The sequence below is a fragment of the Lissotriton helveticus genome, chromosome 10 (genome assembly GCF_964261635.1).
Source record: "Lissotriton helveticus chromosome 10, aLisHel1.1, whole genome shotgun sequence".
Classification (NCBI taxonomy): Eukaryota; Metazoa; Chordata; class Amphibia; order Caudata; family Salamandridae; genus Lissotriton; species Lissotriton helveticus.
Window position 1 is genome coordinate 445,474,695 of NC_136071.1, and position 18,489 is coordinate 445,493,183.

The 18,489-nt window shown below is 41.4% G+C and overlaps 1 protein-coding gene across 1 annotated transcript in view; it reads left to right on the top strand.

Annotated features, from left to right (window-relative positions):
* IFT140 (intraflagellar transport 140) overlaps positions 1 to 18,489 on the top strand; it is a 1,386,753-nt gene that overhangs the window by 608,175 nt on the left and 760,089 nt on the right. The window contains exon 13 of the mRNA XM_078662938.1: positions 15,829 to 15,956. Within this exon, the coding sequence (XP_078519064.1) occupies positions 15,829 to 15,956 (128 nt within the window). The remainder of the gene's footprint in view (positions 1 to 15,828; positions 15,957 to 18,489) is intronic.

Consider the following 18,489-nt stretch of genomic DNA (forward strand, 5'->3'; position numbering starts at 1 on the left):
CCGAAACAAAATGAAACTCAACAGACCTTGTGGTCAGGGAATTTTCGATGTGGATCATGCTCCTCTGTAACTTGACTCAACATACAACGCAGGTCGATGTTGGGCTTCGGTTATGACCATTCCCATGAAGGTGTGGGGTAGGATTAGGACTTGAAAGAGAATTGGAAGACCCCCCATCTTCATTTACCCTGTCAGAAAAAAACCTTTATTTCCTAGTTTGATGAGAACAGTGTTCACAAAGTGGGAAGTTCGTAATAATAATAGTAATATTAATAATAATGAACTTTATCAGTAGTGAATTAAAACCATTCCAAACTCCTTATATAAACATTAAGAACAATCTTTATAATAAATAAAGTTAAAATAAACATTACAGCAGTAAAAGCAGACGATGCCTTATATACGATCATCATCTAGATAAGCATTTGTATCTGACTTAGAATTGTTAGTGAATTGGCAATCAATTGCGTGCAAGAGCTGATTCAAGTGTTCCAATTCAGTTACTGCTAAATTAAAACATTTCACTAAATACAGTAATCAACTGTATAGCTTCACCCAAAACGCATTTACAAATAGTTTCATTAATATTTTCAAATACCCAAAATGTAAGGCTTGGACATAAAATGTTTGTGCTTAGCCCTATATCCACACAATGTACAACATTTGCTTACTAGAATATTTCAGGCTCTCCAGCCTGCCTTTATCTCAGCAATTGGTAGAAGTTGGAACGTAAGCCCCTTAAATGTTTTGCTAATAGTCAGTTTTAGACTGATTTTAACGGAACCCTGAGCTCTCAGGCATGAAAACATAGAGAGTAGATCTTTTCCTCTTTTAAACTCCAAAAGCTCACGATATTTCCATCAGTAGAAAAATATGCTTCTTCTTTGACTTTAATTTTAAATAGATTGTAGTCAGCATTCTTTCTCAATCTTCCAACATTTTTAAGTTGTTAGGGATTCGATTGAGATTTGTGAGACCATTAGCAGTGTAGCTTTGAGGAAGATTTTATAATTCCTTCCAGATGATGCTTTTCAAAGAGCCTTCTTCTGATTTTTTTATTTGAAAACAATATTTAGCAGACTGAACATCTGGCCCATAATTAGTCCATATTCAAGTATCCATTGGGAAACTGGACAGCTAGGAAGCCAAACATATAACTAATAGCAAAGCTCTGTATTTTTTCGAATTCATTGTGGCATTTGTCCCCATATTTTGCCAATCGGTATGTAACAGCTAGATGAAAGTTAGCTTGGAAAACATCCATAATGGACTTTGCGGTTGGACTGTGTAAATTATTATACAATCACCAGAACTGATATTGGAAATAGTGTGCTTTATACCTTATAGCTTTAAGTTGTCGCCTTTGATCCATGTTTTTGAGTTGTCATACTCCCAGGTACTGTTATGCAGTGTTTTGTTCAGAGGATTCTGCCCTATTGTTCCAGTGAGTTTTTTTACATTCAACTTGAGTTTATTATTAATGTTATATGCATTTAGGGCATTGAAGGACTGTTGAAGACCAGTCGGAGTGAGGTCCAAAGGAACTGTGTTTTCTACCTGTTGAATAACTGTTATTTCTAAGTCACCCAATTCAGGTGGAAAGGGTCTTCCCCTAGTGATAGTAGTTGACTTGCCTGCTGTGCATACATTAAGTATTATGTGGGCCAACTTACATATCTGTTTAAGACCAATGTCTATATAGGTTTTTCAACTAACTTATGTTCCATCCCTTTTCTTTACCCTTACCCAGGTATCTCTATACATGAGAAGAGTAGCTTTCTGTAAGCATAAGAAGTATGCTCCAAACTGTTAACTTCTTCCAAAATAATCCTCTATTGAGCTGATCAAAATCAAGGTAGCAGACATAAAGCCAGTCCTGTTGGCTGCGGATTTCCATACCATCAAATTAATGTTATATTATCGAAGAATTGAGTGAGAAGTGATTCAGGAGTCGCTCACCTTCCCAAACATTAACCATACAAAAACGTGCTTAGCCTATCTCTCCAACCGTCCCAAGCGGATTACCCTATGGTATTAAAAGGACTCTCACGCACTGGAATTCTAAGGGGCATGCTTCATCATAGAATCCTCATCCAGATACCTAGTGTATTTGGACTGGCTCAACCTTGGTAGACAAGGGCATTGGTTATTGGGTAGGATCCTAGATTTAAAATAGTGCATGGTATCCTTCAGAGTTAATTCTGTTTTCAAAGGGCACCCTGACAGAGTTAAAAACAGGTGGGGACGCACAAAGGAAATTAGTATCCTCTGTATCCCTGGGTCAGCATGTTTCAGCCATCACACCAATGCCTTTCCAGCCTAGTTGGATGTTGTCAGGACCTCACAAGGATCCCATTAGTATCCTATTTGTGTGCATTCAATTGTGAAACTTCCATTCACCATACTGATACTCGCCATACATACTGACCCATTGGTCCCTATATTAGCATTTCTCTGTAGGTAATTGAGAGACAGAGAGAATTAATCAAGCACAACATAATTATATATATATAGATATATATACATATATATATATAACTTTGTGTATTCTTATACATGTCTCCTAGTGATCCTTGGGATTATTTCACATCAAACAGGACCAGTGTGTAAGCAGTACAAAGTGTGAGCCTCCATCACAGTTACTTTAACAATGTGCACATACTCTCTGTGTGCTACTATAAAATGTGATTTTTGCTCATTTACCTTACTTAGTAGGGTCCTTTTTGGAGCTCCATGAGGTTAAGGAGGCAGATGGACCATCCAGTAAAACTCGGTTAATAAATAGGTAAAACAACATCCATAGGAGTGCCAGGGGCTAGGTTTTCCTAGTCAAAGGACCCATCAAAGCCTCCACCTATGCCCCCCTTACATCATCAAAGTTCTCTTCCCGTCTGTGACCCTTTTTGGTTCCTCCTTCCCCACATCTTAGTATGGGGATATTTCCTACTCAGTGTTTCTCAAAACAATGTGAACGAGGTGTGTCATCACATCATGACATGCTACTATCAAATTGGGCGAGTGCTACAGGAGGCTCATCTGCTGCCAATTTGTCTCAGTTTGTATAGACAATCACCCAAATGTTCTAAAATATGAGATGTTCTCTTTCTGCCTATTTGTTTTGTTTTGTGTAGAAAACTGCATCAAATTAATGGCCATGATGTTATCAAGTGTCTCAGACCCTTTTCCAAAACCAGATTCGTATAGTAGTATTTGTACCAGACTGTCCAATCTTATAGTGTGACAAGGAGGGAACAGGCACATATTTTTGCTTCACTGTCCCATAATTCTATAATTTAAACATTTTGTGGATCATCTGGCCTTCTCTTTTTTCCTATAAATTGGGTGTAAAATTGATCCTCTCCATATCTCTCAAACGATATCTGCTTTTAGGGTGGTCTAGTTTTACTAAAGGTTGGGACCATAACTCAAGATCATATTTTAGGAGACTAGCTGAAATGGATGCTGGACACAAGTTGGTCTTGCTTGTTTCAAAGTTGTTGTCGTCATTCGGTTAGATATCTGGAAACCCGCACTGCATTCCCCAACTCGAGTCTCATTGTTTGATCGTTAATCAATTATTTGGATAGATGAGACTCCCAAATATCAAAATGTATGTTATTATGGCTGGAAACGGACCATTGCAGAGTGTAAATTAACTCCCAGATTTGTTGCAATCATGAATGAAGGACCATCTGGTAACGTAGACCCATCTTTCTGTATAATGGGTTGTCTTTGCTTCCCAGCATTTTGTTTGCAATCTGCTCTGAGTTCTAGTTGGCAGATTTTGTGCATTTCTTTTTATTGACTTGTTAATTGATTCAGTCTAATGTTCATGAATCTCTAGTCCTGTGTATACCAGTGAATTTTCAGCCCCTTTCTGTTATACATACCCCTGTTTCCTGGTCTGTGTGTTTCAGAAAAGCAATCCGGTAATGATGAGATAGCCTCCTCCCAATCCTTTATAGTCTTGCACTAATGAACACTATTGATTGTTGAGTTTCATTTTGCTGCTCCACATTGGTATTTCCACTTCTCATGTAGGAGGGAGAGTGGCATTCCCAGTTGAGCGTTTGGTTCAACTGTTTCAAGTAGCTGTAAATAATTTATTGCTTTTCTGAGTTCCTTCATTATTGGATGGTGGTCGCTGTCCTGTCTTTCTGTAATTTTGAATTAAGCCACTTTCTTCAGTTACATAGTTGGTAAACTCTAATCAACCAAATTCTTCTTTGACCCTATAAAGTGGGTTACTTTTGCAAGGGTGCTTAGACAAAATTTAAAAAACAATTGACAAAATATTGTGTCAAGAATATTGAGGACAAAAATATTGTGATGGTACGTTTCTTTGGATATGCAAAGTTTTACTAAAAATATCTCCACTTAAATGTGCCTTGACAATATATATATTTTCAAGTTACATAGATGTGGAGTTAAGAATAATACATTTATACCCACCTATTTGCATTTACCCTCTTGATATTTTGGTCCTCGATATTTTTTAAACCATATTCTGTTCACACGAAATCTTTGGCAACAATTTGATGTCAGAGAGCCTTTTTTGGATATATCTGGGGACATTCGGCCTCTAGAGTTCCTTTGTTGGTGTATTCTGTAGAACTGAGGTTTGCACTGCTCGGTCCATTTGATGACGGTATTTTACTTTTTATCTCTACAGTAGCTTGGGTGTATTTTTCCCATTGTTTTTAGGTGGGGCTGAAAAATAATCTTGCAGATTGCTTTGGTTTGACTTCATTAGCATTAGTATTTCCAATTCATTTCTATTTAGTGTGAACATAACTTTACCAAATGGCTTGTCCCCTGTTTTGTTCTCTGTTGTTGTTTTTGAGTTACTTTCGTCCTTATGGACATTGCAATCCACCAATGGTGGAATTTCAGAAATTGCTTTTTCTTGTTCTCTAATCAGTGTGAGCTAAGTCTTTTCAGCACTTTGGGCAATCACCTTTGTCACACTTGAGAGGTAATTGCTGTAAAGTTGGATGTCATCTCTTTTTGCGAAGAAGATTGCAGAGAGCAATTAAGTTTAGTGAGATATGGCAAACATTTATACTCAGTCCCGTGAGATAATGTAGACTAAAAATGTGTTTCCTGTAATAGTGTGTTTCCCCCAGTCAAATCGTTTCTCTGCGATAGGCAATCCTATATTGCTGGATCTTTTGCTCAAATCTCATCATTGTGTGCAGAATGCTTGGAAGAGGGCCTAGTTTACCAGCAATGTTTCCAGAAAAGCAGTGGTTGTCTTGTCCTAATTGTATCTTTTTGTTCATATTAGTAATCTTGGGTATCATTTCTTTTCCTCCTATTAAGTAATAAATCAATGTGTGCATCAATTTTAGGGGAGGTTTGGGGAGGATCTGAGGTTTGAGGCACACATAAAGAAGCTTACTGGGGTGTTCTTCGGGTCTCTTAAAGCTATGAGAAAGTTCTTTCCATATCTCCCCTCTTCGGCAAGAGAGTCGGTTGCGAGGGCTTTAATACTATCATGGCTCGACTATGCCAACTCTCTTTTCAGTGGAACTCCAGCCTTTTTAGTCGCTAGATTACAGATCATTCAAAACGCGACGCGAGACTTCTCTGCAATGTGCCCAGTAGAGAGAGTGTACGCATCCATCTGAAAGAACTACATTGGCTGCCAGTATCACAAAGGATTACTTTTAAAATCCTGACATTAGCATTTAAAGCAGTCAATGGCCTTGGACCTTCGTATCTGAAGAAAAGATTTAGCCGCTACGCCCCCACTCGATCTCTACGTTCAGCTGATCATAATTTGTTGAGCGTACCTCGCTTTCGGCGAGTGCGCCTTGGAGGCCAGTCAATTGCTGTCCTTGCGGCATCTGCTTGGAACACTCTGCCACTGTTTTTAAGATCAATTCAGAATGTTGTACCTTTTAAGAAGGCACTGAAAACTCATCTTTTTAGATGTGCTTATTAGACTATTTTAAAAATCTTCTGTTTTCTCTAGCCACCTGCTTGTTTTTCTCTTCTTTCGCGCCAGGATACTCTGGCAGTAACAGAGCGCGTTATAAAACAGCTATAAATAAAAAAATGAAAAATACATTTTATGTCACTGAAGGAGCATCTACTGTATCTGAATGTTTCTGCTATTGTATCTCTGCTGGCAAACCTGTTCTGTTGGCTGTCCATGGTGCCTCCTGTCTTATCCAATTGATTATTGTCTAAAAATTCATGGAAACTAGGGTCTCACATAATTATATTAGCATTTCTGTTTTTTAAGTCTGACTTATGATTTTTCATTCCTGCTTCTTTTTGATTTACCAATAGTGAGTTTCCCACTGTGTGTTGCTGTACTAACGAAGCTGAACATGAGACTGAAAAGAGTTTTTTTATTGTATCAAATTATATCTCCAAGTTTGGTTTTATTTTGTATCCTTTTGTTGGATTGCATCCCCGAGAATTAGCGCCTTCGCAGGAATTACTTTTTGGACTAACAGAATCTGAGTTGAATTCCATTGTTTCCATCTGCCCCTGAGGTCAAGTGGCACCAGATCACATTGGTCAGCTCTGTTGTCCATACTGGAGCACAGTGCCTTCAAGCTCCAAAGCTCAGAGGAGTAGCTGCTGACGCCTATTGCTTTAATTATTGAGATTTTGTCTAACTTATATTCATTAGAACTTGATGGAATTCTGATTGGATTATGATTCAGCATTCCCTGGAAATCCGCAGCTAGCAGTTAGTGGACTAGAGTCTGGGCAAAGATCTATTGATTATCCCATTTATCCTGAATGTCTTTCTACTCGTTTTGATATGTGTCCTCCATGATTCTGACTTGATTAGTCTTAAAAAATACATTTTACAAGGGTTCTACTGTATACTCAGTACTGCATAATTTCCTGCACTTTCCAATTCTCTTAGTGACTGTTTGCCTCCCAACATGTCATTACTTTTGGTGTTAAAGTTGGTTCTATGTATTATCCACAAATACTGGTTGTCTAGATTTGCCACGCTGTTGGTAGTGCTGGGCCTAACCCTCAAGGCGTCACCTAAGATTGTGTTGTTCGGTCTGGTGGAAGACCTGCGGGTCCCTAGGCGGGACCGCACATTAGTGGGGCTGGCCGCACTGCTGGCAAAAATAGACGTGGCTAAATATTGGGAGTCACCAGTGACCCGAGGTGGAAGGAGTGGAGGGTAGGCATGGACCGCTCCGCTAGGTTTAAGGAAGGAACCTCTATACTGAGCCCGAGGAAGTATTCGAAGATATGGGGTAAATGGTGGTCATACTATGGGCTAGACATTGTTTCAGTATTTATTTCAGGGGGTGGGTTACATGTGGCTTCTGTCTGAGAATGTAAAAGTGATCCTCCGTACGGATCAGCATTGTGTGTGTTGCTCTGTGCCTTAAAAAACTATAAAGTGTTATAAAACAAAATGTTGGTTCTATATTCTTGTTGTTTCCATTCTGTTTTACTTCAGTAATTTGCATAATTTGCCCCAGTATTTGAACTTTCATAGATTCCCATGCTTTGTATCATTCCCTGTCGTCAGCCTGGGAGCCTCGGTAATTAGAAAAATACCATAGCAGTATATACAAAAGAGAAAGTAAGGCCTAGGCCTCATCTCATTTTGTAGCATATCCACCTCTTTTTGTAAAAGAGACCAAAACTTTGCAACAACCAATCAGATTAGCCTCACACCCTAGAACCCTCCTGAGAGAGCCTCAGAGCCTCAGATATTTTACTGCATGTTGTGCTAAGGGAGTCTCCACTGAGCTCTGCTCAGTATTCTTTTCAACTTTGGTTTGCTACATCTATTCTCTCTTCAGAATGTCAGAAAAGAAATCTTTATTCAAAGCCTGTGCAACCTGTTCAAAGAAGAGGCTTTATATTGAAGATAAACATAAGGACGGCATTTATTGCTTATACCCGGATCACAAGGCGAGTGATTGTAAGATCTGTAGGACCTTCTCTACAAAGACTCTGAGAGACCGGGAAGGAAAACTTCTGACTTGGTTACAGAAGATGAAGTCACGGAAAGAGGTAATTTCTAGTGACAGTGAAGATTTCTCCTCAGCAACATCTTCGAGGAGGTCTACAAAAAGGGGTAGGTCTTCCCCTTCTACGTCCACTGAACCCCCTGCTAAGGCCTCTCAAAAGACCTCTGATAGGTCTAAAAGGCTTAGTCCCAAAAAACCTCCTCACCAAGGTGCAAAGGAGAAAGAGGGATCTGCTCCTGAGGTTTCATCTGCTAAGAAGGCAACTCAAGGCCCTTCTGCTACCTCTTCACCATCTGAAAAGCAGAACATTTTCAAGAAACCTTCAAGTACACCTCAGGAGACAAAAGGGGAGAAGAAAATCTGTCCGTCAACGACGACTTCAAAAATTCATTCAGTCTCAATTTCAGCTCCATCGACGGGCCTGTCGTCGGGAGCTTCGCCGACGACATCGTCGACGATACATCCTACCTCTGTGTCCTCAATGAGACTGACAACCTCGACGATGATGACGCCGACGATGTCGACGACGACAAAGACGATGTCGACGATGACGACGGCGACGACGATTCTGACGTCGACCTCGTCGACTGTATCGTCGACGATCAGCCCACCGTCGACGACCAGCCAACCGTCGAAGAAGTTTCTTTCACCAGTGACGACGATTCCTTCATCGACGACACCGTCGACGATACAAAAAGTAAAAATTTCTTTTAAGAAATTACACCAGAAATTACATCGACCCGTAGGGTGACACCGTTACCTCCAGCACTTCTTCTGGAGGAGGAATATTCTGACGAGGATGAAAGTCCATCTCAACTCCAGGTGAAATACCAGGACTCGGATTCGGATGATTATTACTTGGGTCAGCATCCACAAGAGCAATTCACTCCTTGTGATAGATCTCACAATCCATCTCTGCAGGGCATGGTGGCCATGCCGTCTTCGCTAATAAATGACTTGCAACTGATGTTGTTGGACTACAAAAGGAGGTTTCAATCTCAACCCTCTGAATCCATACAGTCTCCTCCGCCATCACCTCCGAAGCCTCCTGCTACTTCTGCGGCGTCCATGTCTCAAAGGCCTGAAGGGGAACCTTTGGCAGAGAAGCAAGATGTTATTACAGTGCATGATGACAATGATGATTCCTCAGACGAGGAGCAGAATGTGGAACATATCCCAAATCCTGACAGAGAATGGGTCGATTATATCATTCCAGATCCGGCTTCACCATCTCCGGACCCTGTGGATTCGCCTCCGGCTGACATAGGGGGTTTCCAGAATCTAATGGAGAGAGCGTCTAAAAGGTTTGGCCTTCCTGTTCCAGTGGTACAATCAGACTGCTTCCTCTACGATTTTAAAGAGCCTTATAAAAAATCTGTCCGTTCCATACCTATCGTAGAGCACGTTTGGAGTGAGGGTAAGAAGGTGATGCAGTCTCCAGCTACTGTAATCCCGGTTCTACCGCGTTGGAGAAAAAATATGAGGCTCCAGAGGATAGTCCTGCCTGTCTAATTGGACAACCGAAGCCAGACTTGGTTATCTCCCAGGCGGCTCAAAGAAAATAAAAAAAAACAGCAGCACCCCTGAGCACACCTCCGGACAAGGAGGGCAGACACCTGGACAATGTGGGCAAGAGGTTTTGCTCTATGTCCAGCCTTCTCGTTAGAGCCTCTAACGCACTGGCAATTTTGGGGTGCTACGATCACCAAATGTGCTGCGATCTCGCTCTGTTTATTGATCAGCTTCTAGAGAGTTCCAAGGTGGATGCAAGAAAGATCCTGGAGGAGGGTGAACGATCTTCATCTGAGATTATAGATTGTGCAATGGATATTGCAACAACTGCTTTTCGTGCCTTAGCAGGTTCAGCGATCCTGAGGCGTCAAGGTTGGCTGCGATCGACCTGGTTTCGCCCTGAAGTGCAGAATAAAATTCTGGATGGGGATATGCTGTTTGGCAAGCATATAGATGACGCCTTACAGGACATTAAGAAAGATACAGAGACGGCAAGTACTTTGGGCACACTTCAATATCGTAAGGTGCATTTCCGGGGTGCAAGAGGAAAAGAGGAAAAGGCTTCTCAACGTATAGGGGAGGTTATCAACAACGCTACTCCTCCTATTCACAATCTTCTCATTCATTTTAACCTCAGTACTCTCAACGCCAGAACCAATCAGCGCCTTTCTCTCGCCAGTCTTCCAGAGGTAAACAGGGACGTCAGGGGAGAGATACCTCTAAACATCAATAGCGGCTTCCCGGGTGTGCCTACTGGTCCTTTACCCCCTGTGACAGTGTGGGGCAGGATAACACATTTTCTCAATTGCTGGAAGATCATAACAACAGATCGTTGGGTCCTAAATATCATCCAATTTGGCCATACATTAGAATTTCAAAACCTCCCACCTCCTAGAGCTCCTCGCACCACAGAATCAAAATATCTGCATCTTCTCTGTCTCGAAATTCGTCAACTGCTCACCAAGGGAGCGATAGAGCCAGTACCGCTCTCTCAAAAAGGAGAAGGGTTCTATTCCAGGTTTTTCCTGATTAGCAAGACGGAGGAAAAGTAGCGCCCAATCTTAGATCTGAGGGAGCTCAACACCTATCTCATAAAACTGTCCTTTCGGATGGTTTCTCTCCAAGATTTCTTGCGTCTTCTGAATCTAGATCTCCAGGACGCATATTTCCACGTTCCTATCCACCCAGCTCACAGAAAATGTTTACGCTTCACAGTAGCCAAGAGCCACTTTCAATTCAAAGTACTGCCGTTCGGGCTCAGATCCGCTCCTCGGATATTCACAAAGATTGGTTGATAAAGGCTCCATCTTTTCAAGCAACGACAAAGGCAGTCAAAAGTTGCGTCCAGCTTTTCAATCATCTAGGTTTGCATCTCAACAAAGACAAATCAGTCTTTCTTCCATCCAGGAGGGTCAAGTTTCTGGGTTTGATTCTGGATACAAGAAGCTGCAAAGCTTTTCCATCAGAGGAAAGACAGAAAAAGCTAATCTTCTCGGCCAGCAAATTACAAAAGAGACGGTCCCTGACAGTTCGTCGATACAGATCTCTCCTAGGGTCGATCTCATCTTGCATACCATTAGTTTCGCATATGCGCCCCTTGCAAGAAGAACTAGACATGCAATGGCGCCAAGCGAAAGGTTCTTTCGAGGACAAGATAAAGGTCACTCCTCTCATGAGGAAGGCAGTAGTTCGGTGGACTATCAAAGAAAATATCTCAAGAGGCCTCTCCTTCAAGTTGGCTCCATCCCCTCTAATTCTAACCACAGATGCCTCAATGGAAGGCTGGGGCGCTGTCCTACAGAACCTCCAGGTGAGCAGTCACTGGAAGCCCGAAGAGCATCTTCTCCATATCAATCTCTTGGAACTCACGGCGACTCGTTTGGCCTTGCAAGCTTTTCTGCCGAGGGTTCGGGACACCACCGTTCTGGTCCGGACAGACAACACAACAGCCATGCATTATATCAACAAGCAGGGAGGTACGAGGTCTCATCTTCTCTCGAAAGAGGCCCAAGAAATTTGGGAATGGGCGATTCTCCAGAACTTTGTTCTTTCAGCGGAGCATCTACCAGGCTCCCTCAACACGACAGCAGACACATTAAGTCGTCTGAAATCAGCCTGTCACGAATGGGAGTTGGATCAAGGTGTTCTGGACAAAGTTTTTCAACATTGGGGCACTCCAACCATAGACCTGTTCGCTACTCCAGAAAAGGGAAATGCCGACTCTATGCAAGCAGGGATCACCATCCAGGGTCACTGGGGAATGCTCTTTCGATGTCCTGGTCAGGCGCATTTGTTTACGCTTTTCCTCCAATTCCCCTGATCCCGAGGCTTCTCAGGAAGATAAAAACTGAACCATGCAGAATGATTTTAAATGCACCAGCGTGGCCTCGCCAATTCTGGTTCACAGAGCTTCTCCTGCTATCTCAGGATCAACCGTTTCACCTATGTCCCATTCCATCTCTATTAACAATGTCCCAAGGACAAGTGGTACATCCAGATCCGAGTTCTCTGCATTTGAAGGCTTGGCTCCTGAACACAGAGAATTCCACAGCTTAAATATCCCTCAGGACTGTGGGGAAATGTTATCTCAGGCTCGCGCTCCAAGTACAAATAAGACTTATCGTGCTAAATGGAAGCGCTTCTGTCTATGGTGCCACCGTGAAAACCTTCATCCATTCTCTTCGGCTATTCATCAGATACTGCCTTACATTTTGTCTCGGGCCAAGTCAGGTCTTTCGCATTCTTCCATCAAAGTACATCTGGCGGCTATTTCAAGATTCAGAAGGACAGCTTCTGGTTCTTCTCTCTGGTCGGCTAGAATTATCAAGCAATTCCTGAAAGGTCTTGTTCGAGGCATATGAGCTGCAGATTGTACACTATGCATAGATCGCCACCTATTGTTGGGCCGGATGTTTGCAGGGCTATCCCACCAGTTCGGCCTCCATCTCCAGCTTGGAATCTCAATCTGGTTCTGGCTCACCTCATGAGACCTCCGTTCGAACCAATCCACAGAGCGGATTTAAAATATTTGTCTTGGAAGTTAGCTCTCCTGTTAGCCCTCACTTCAGCTAGGAGAGTGGAAGAGCTACAAACAAGCTCTCTCCATTTTGGAACCTTTTCTACAGTTCAAAAAGGACTCTTTGTTTCTAAGGACAAATCTGAAATGTATTCCAAAGGTCCCTTCGGATTTCCATTTGAACGAACCGGTGGTTCTAAAATATTTTTTCCCACGTCCTACGTCTCCAGCAGAACGGACTCTACATTCCTTGGATGTCCAGAGGTGTCTCAAATTCTATCTGGAACGCACAAAGGATTTTAGAAAATCCTCACAACTTTTTGTGGCTTTTAGTGCTCCTCGAAAAGGATTTCCTCTTTCGAAACAAGGAATCTCACGTTGGATTTCAAGTGCAATTCATTATTGTCATCAAGCGGCAGGAAAACCGCTGGAAAGACATGTGCGAGCCCACTCCACAAGATCAGTCTCATCTTCTGCTGCACTCTTCGCTGGAGTTCCTATCAAGGCTATTTGTAGGGCGGCTACATGGAGCAGTGCCCACACGTTCACAAGGCATTACTGCTTGGCTCTTCCATAAGAAGCGAGGTGGCAGTCGGACAAGCAGTCCTGAGGAATCTTTTTCCAATGAGAGGTGAGCTTTCCCTTCTATCTCTTCTTCCTGTAATTGCACATTTTGAATCAGATAATGTTTCCGATATATTGTTACAAGATATATTGCTTCATATGTAAATGGGTATGCCAAGGTATGTTGATACTCCTGTAACAAAATGTGCTTTTATGGCTTACTGCTAGCTACTCTGATACAAAGCATGGGAATCTATGAAAGTTCCAATACTGGGGCAAGAAAACAAGTTACTTACCTGTAACTTTGGTTCCCCAGTATTGGTAACTTTCATAGATTCCCATGCGCCCACCCTCCTCCCCTGGGAAAGCTCAGCCTTCAGCAGATGTGGTTACTGTTACACAACGGCTACGAAAATCTGAGGTTCTGAGGCTCTCTCAGGAGGGTTCTAGGGTGTGAGGCTAATCTGATTGTTTGTTGCAAAGTTTTGGTCTCTTTTACAAAAAGAGGTGGATATGCTACAAAATGAGATGAGGCCTAGGCCTTACTTTCTCTTTTGTATATACTGCTATGGTATTTTTCTAATTACCGATGCTCCCAGGCTGACGACGGGGAATGATACAAAGCAAGGGAATCTATGAAAGTTACCAATCAGGGATAAGGGGTCCTAAAGTCCTCTAGTGGTATGACTGTTTCCCCATTGTTGTTAGTTTAGTATCACAAAATATGGCATATTTTAGGAATGGAAAAAATAGTGCATGACCCTAATGAATTGGAGCGTAGGTTTCTGATGGTACGGAGCAGACTATTGTCTTTCTTTACTAACAATGTAACATGCTCCTGAGTATTAAGATGACTTCACATTAGAAGAACATTTCATGACCCTGTCTAGTTTATCAAGAGGGTACTTGAGGGGTTCCAGGAGTTTTTTTATGGGGTGGAATAGGGATGAGTTGCGTAATGTATTCAGTCAAAAGTGTCAATAAAAATCTGTTGAACCGTAAATTCAAGCTTCACTAGTCATTGTTGCCTATCATCCCTCGTACTCCCTTTAACCTGTTACCTTTCTTCGACTCATCTGTTGTATACTACATAGCCATCTTATGCTCTCCCCATCTGTCCTATCCTGCCCTTACCTTCAGTGCTTCCCTTCTCCTTGTTTCTATCTCTATCCTCCTCCCTTTCCACCTTCGACTTTAAGTCCCATTTAACCCCTCATTCTTCTCATATTCCTTCACATTTTTAACCCAAGCTCCAGTATCATCCCTTTCCTCTTCACAATTTTTGTCATGTTACCGTCCCTTCCACTGTATGCTTCCCTTTGCTATTTTTTATTATTTCTAGTTGCCATTAGTGTTTTCCAACCCTCTATTTACCAAACTTCTAAGAGATTTTGTTCAAATGTTTTCCCGATTTATCTGACTATGTACTTACTGTTCTACAAGCTAGTGTTTCTTTAAGGCATACCATAAATCTCCATGTTCCATGAATCCTGTTTTGTAAAAATGTGAAATATACGCTCCCAGGTCGTGAAATATAATTTCTCAGGGTCTTAGTGCCCTCCTCAACTCCTTGGCACCAGAAGTCTTTTCACAGGTATCCTTGCTGCTCTGGTTGAATTTTTCTTTCAAACATTGTGGGGAGCTTGCCTATTTAGAAAAATGCAGAACCTGAAGTTTTGCTCCAAATGTGACTTTGGATTGTTTTTCACCACTAAATGCTAATACAGAGAGACAACAGACTTCACCCTGACAGAATCAACAGTACTGATTAGAATTTGTGGTGACATAGGGTATGCATGGTATATCAGTGACCTGGGGGGCTCCAAGGACTCTGTTCCAACAATGTGTTATCGTAGAGTTGCTAGTTTTTCACCTTCAGAATTGGGATTAGTAGAAGTTTGCAAGTACTCTAATCTTTAAAACTCTAATTTAAAGGATAAGCACAGGATCACAATTCAGTTTTACACAACAAACTGGAGGTATTGGGAGTTTGGCACAATGATGTTGAAAATTTCAACTCTAGAAATAGGATTTTAAAGAGCATCATGTACAAAACTTTTAAACAGCTGCAAACCTTCGAATTGATTTAATCAGAGAGTTTGTGACTGTTAAAAAACATTTTTTGTTTTTACCATAACCACTTACCAAGTCGGAAAAATTTTCTGAATCTGTAAATGGATTCAGGAATTGATTACGAACAGCTATGTGTAAAGGGCGCGTGTTGTGGTCATCCCTTCTAAGTTACCATTTATAAAGTGATGTGTGAATGATTTGAGAACCACTTATAAGTTACTAAACTTACAAGTTAGGGTTGTAGTTGATTTGCAAACGGGAAGGTTTTTTAAAACATGTATTCCTATTTCCTTTAAGAAAAACTACCCGTATTTAAAAGAAAATGTTTTCTTAATTTAAACACAATCACATACACGGTCTGCTGACCCTTGTCGGCTACCAGCCCTGTGATTGTGGGTAATCACACAATTACCGATGGTCCCAAAATTCGACTTGGCTCATGAATTTGAATCCGGTCATTCTGTGACACCCCCTCGCCCGTGTGATTCTGTAACCAACCTATTTATACACTTTTTGTGAATGGAATAATAGTACGTCGGGATCTTAATTATTTTACACAGTAATACATATAATTTTGTGTCTCAGACTGAACGGTTTAATTAAATCTTTAGGGATAATATGTAAATAAAAGCTCTATCACCTTCTGCTAGGATACTTTGCTAGATATTATTGGACCTGTGTGTTCTTTTTTTTCAGGGTACTGTCAAGCAGTTGTTGGTGTTCTCAGAGGCTGAGGGGAATCCAGTTATTTTAGATGTCTGTCAGAGTTTCCTGGCTGTTGCAACAGACTTGGCTCATTTTAAAGTCTTTGATCTCTCACGCAGGTACTCAATTTTCTTGAATAAGAAATGAAATGTTAATTTCAATGTATTTGCACCTCAGCACAACATAAATATTTCATTGGCATGTTTGGGTGCTTTAATTGTACAAAATGCAGTGGGACAGAAACCCTTATTTCATGGGCATATAAAATATGGTTTTCATTATCAAAATAACACCCCCCCATCTGCTCTGCAGTTTTACCATTGTGCTGTCCACTAGGATAATGAAATATTGGAGGACTAAATTATGCAGTGAAGCACATTATCTGGCATTATTATTTAGATCTATTTGAGCCAGAAACAACTTTATGTGCCACATTATGTGACTTGTGTGTTGAATCCATAATTATGCAGTAAATGTAACAGCCACATAATTGCATACTTTGACTAGCCCTCACCATTGCCCATTGTTTTATTAACATGCTAGCAATGAAAGTTAAGCATAGTCTAACCATTCCAATTCCAATTAGTGCACAGTGTTGGCCCCGTCCTGAAGAGATTAGGTTCAACAACCTCTTCTACAGAAAAAATATGTTTTAACACTGAAAAAGGTGTTTTCAAAATTCCTACATTCACAACTTCATAAATATGTATTGTTCTCTTCTTTCACTTTCTATTTTGAATAAATCTATCCCTGTTTGGGAGAAAAAAAATCCATGCTAACTTCCTAAAAATACACATAATATATAAAATACATTATGGATAACATGTAATATGGTCCTATGTTGCTATCTCAGATTCTGTTAGCATTTTCAAACCACTTAGCTTTCTCCTCTGTATCTTTTTCCGCTACATTAAGAACCGATGAACAGAACTTCATAAAATCTGGCACGAAGTAGAACGTAACTCAGATGCTTGCCCTTGCTTGGTTTGGTAAAAAGCTGTTCAGTATTGTTAAACATATTATTATTATTACATGATATCAAGTGGGCTTTATTTAAAGGGTTCTAACACGTTTTACGCTGTTTGATGAATCTTCTAAAAATGTTCAAACACACAGTATCCATGATTACATTTTGACATGTTGTGGTTCTTGCAACTCTGCCTGGGGGATGAGTGGACATAAATGGAGGAGAAATTTGTGTTTTCAATATTAACTCCCATAGTAACATTTGCTGTAAATTTATCAAATACTGGTGAAGTTTACTCAAATGTGTGCCATTGCTGGTTTATTGTACATGTGTTCATGAGTATTTGAGCACTTTGCATGACGAAAGGGTTTTTGGGCACTTTAAATGGTTAATTCATAGTGTCCAGGATGTCTGGGATTGCTAGAGCCAAGGTGCCTGCACCTTTTTTGAGCTCTGGCTGGGTCATGTTCCCCCCGTGCCTAACCAGATGGCTCTGGGGCTGGTGAGTCCTACTACAAGAAGTAGGAGCCAATAAAAGATGTTGTGAAAGATTTGCGGCATCAGTGTAGGTTCCTTGGAGTGACTACATTGAGTGCGCAACACTCCCCTGAAGCACTAAGAATGGGCACAGGACACCAAATAGACAGGAGTAGGAGGTAGTGAGCTTGAAATGTCCCTGTAGCATTGCTACTTGGAGAGATGGAGTGTGAGCCATAGAAAAGAGAGTCTAGGCAACTGCTACAAAATACCACACCATAACTGAGCTGCTGGCGAGCACATAAGAGGTCTTGTGAAGGCAGGGCGAAGGTGGCATACAGCTCTGCATCTTGTGGAGTGAAGCCCTCTTATTTGTGGATCCCTAGTCTCCGCGCTTAGGTCATTGGGAAGGATCTGTAAAGCAGTGGATTTCTAGGACCCCCATTCCATGTGGGGAGGGGGCCATTGTGGCTGTTCAAACCTTTTTTGATCTTGCTGTGCTGGCTGTGAAAAAAGTAATGGAAAATTCAAGGCGAAGTAAGATTCGTTTCAAGTAATTCTCTGGAACATAGGGTGGGGGCTAAAAAAGGGAAAATAGGCACCCTAAAAAGATGCGGAAAGGGTTGAACAGATCTTACTGCAGTCAATACTCGTAGTGCATTTTGATGTGGATCAAAAACTTGTGAAAATTGAAGCAGCTGTTAAAGTAGTAGAAGAGAAGCTGGAGGGGCTTGCAACCAGGGTCCGAGCTTTAGTGCTGGCTACAGAAAATATGGTGATCCAGATTTAAAAATGGAGAGCCAATACAGTCTAATGAAAGCAACCATGGAATTCTAGTAAGAATTTACAAACTGCATGGTTAACTATGTAGTGAAATTAGATGCCTGATTATTGGTTTTGTACTGCGGAGGGGCTGCCATGTATGAATGCTAGGTATGATTCCATTGAGTTCTGAAGAATTGTTGCACACAGCAATGTAGAAGTTAAAGATAGACCTTCTGGTATCTTTGGAGACAGGTGGACTTGGACATTTTGCTGGTGATCAGGGCATGTAGACTACCACAGATCTATTTGTGGGGAGCTAGAGGAACTTGGATGGTGGCTCTAAAATCTCCAGAAACCCTACACATATACCTACGGCAGCCATTGTAAGAGGGAGGTGCTGCCCGAGAGGAATTGCTGTTCTTTCTGGATCTCGCTCCTAACAC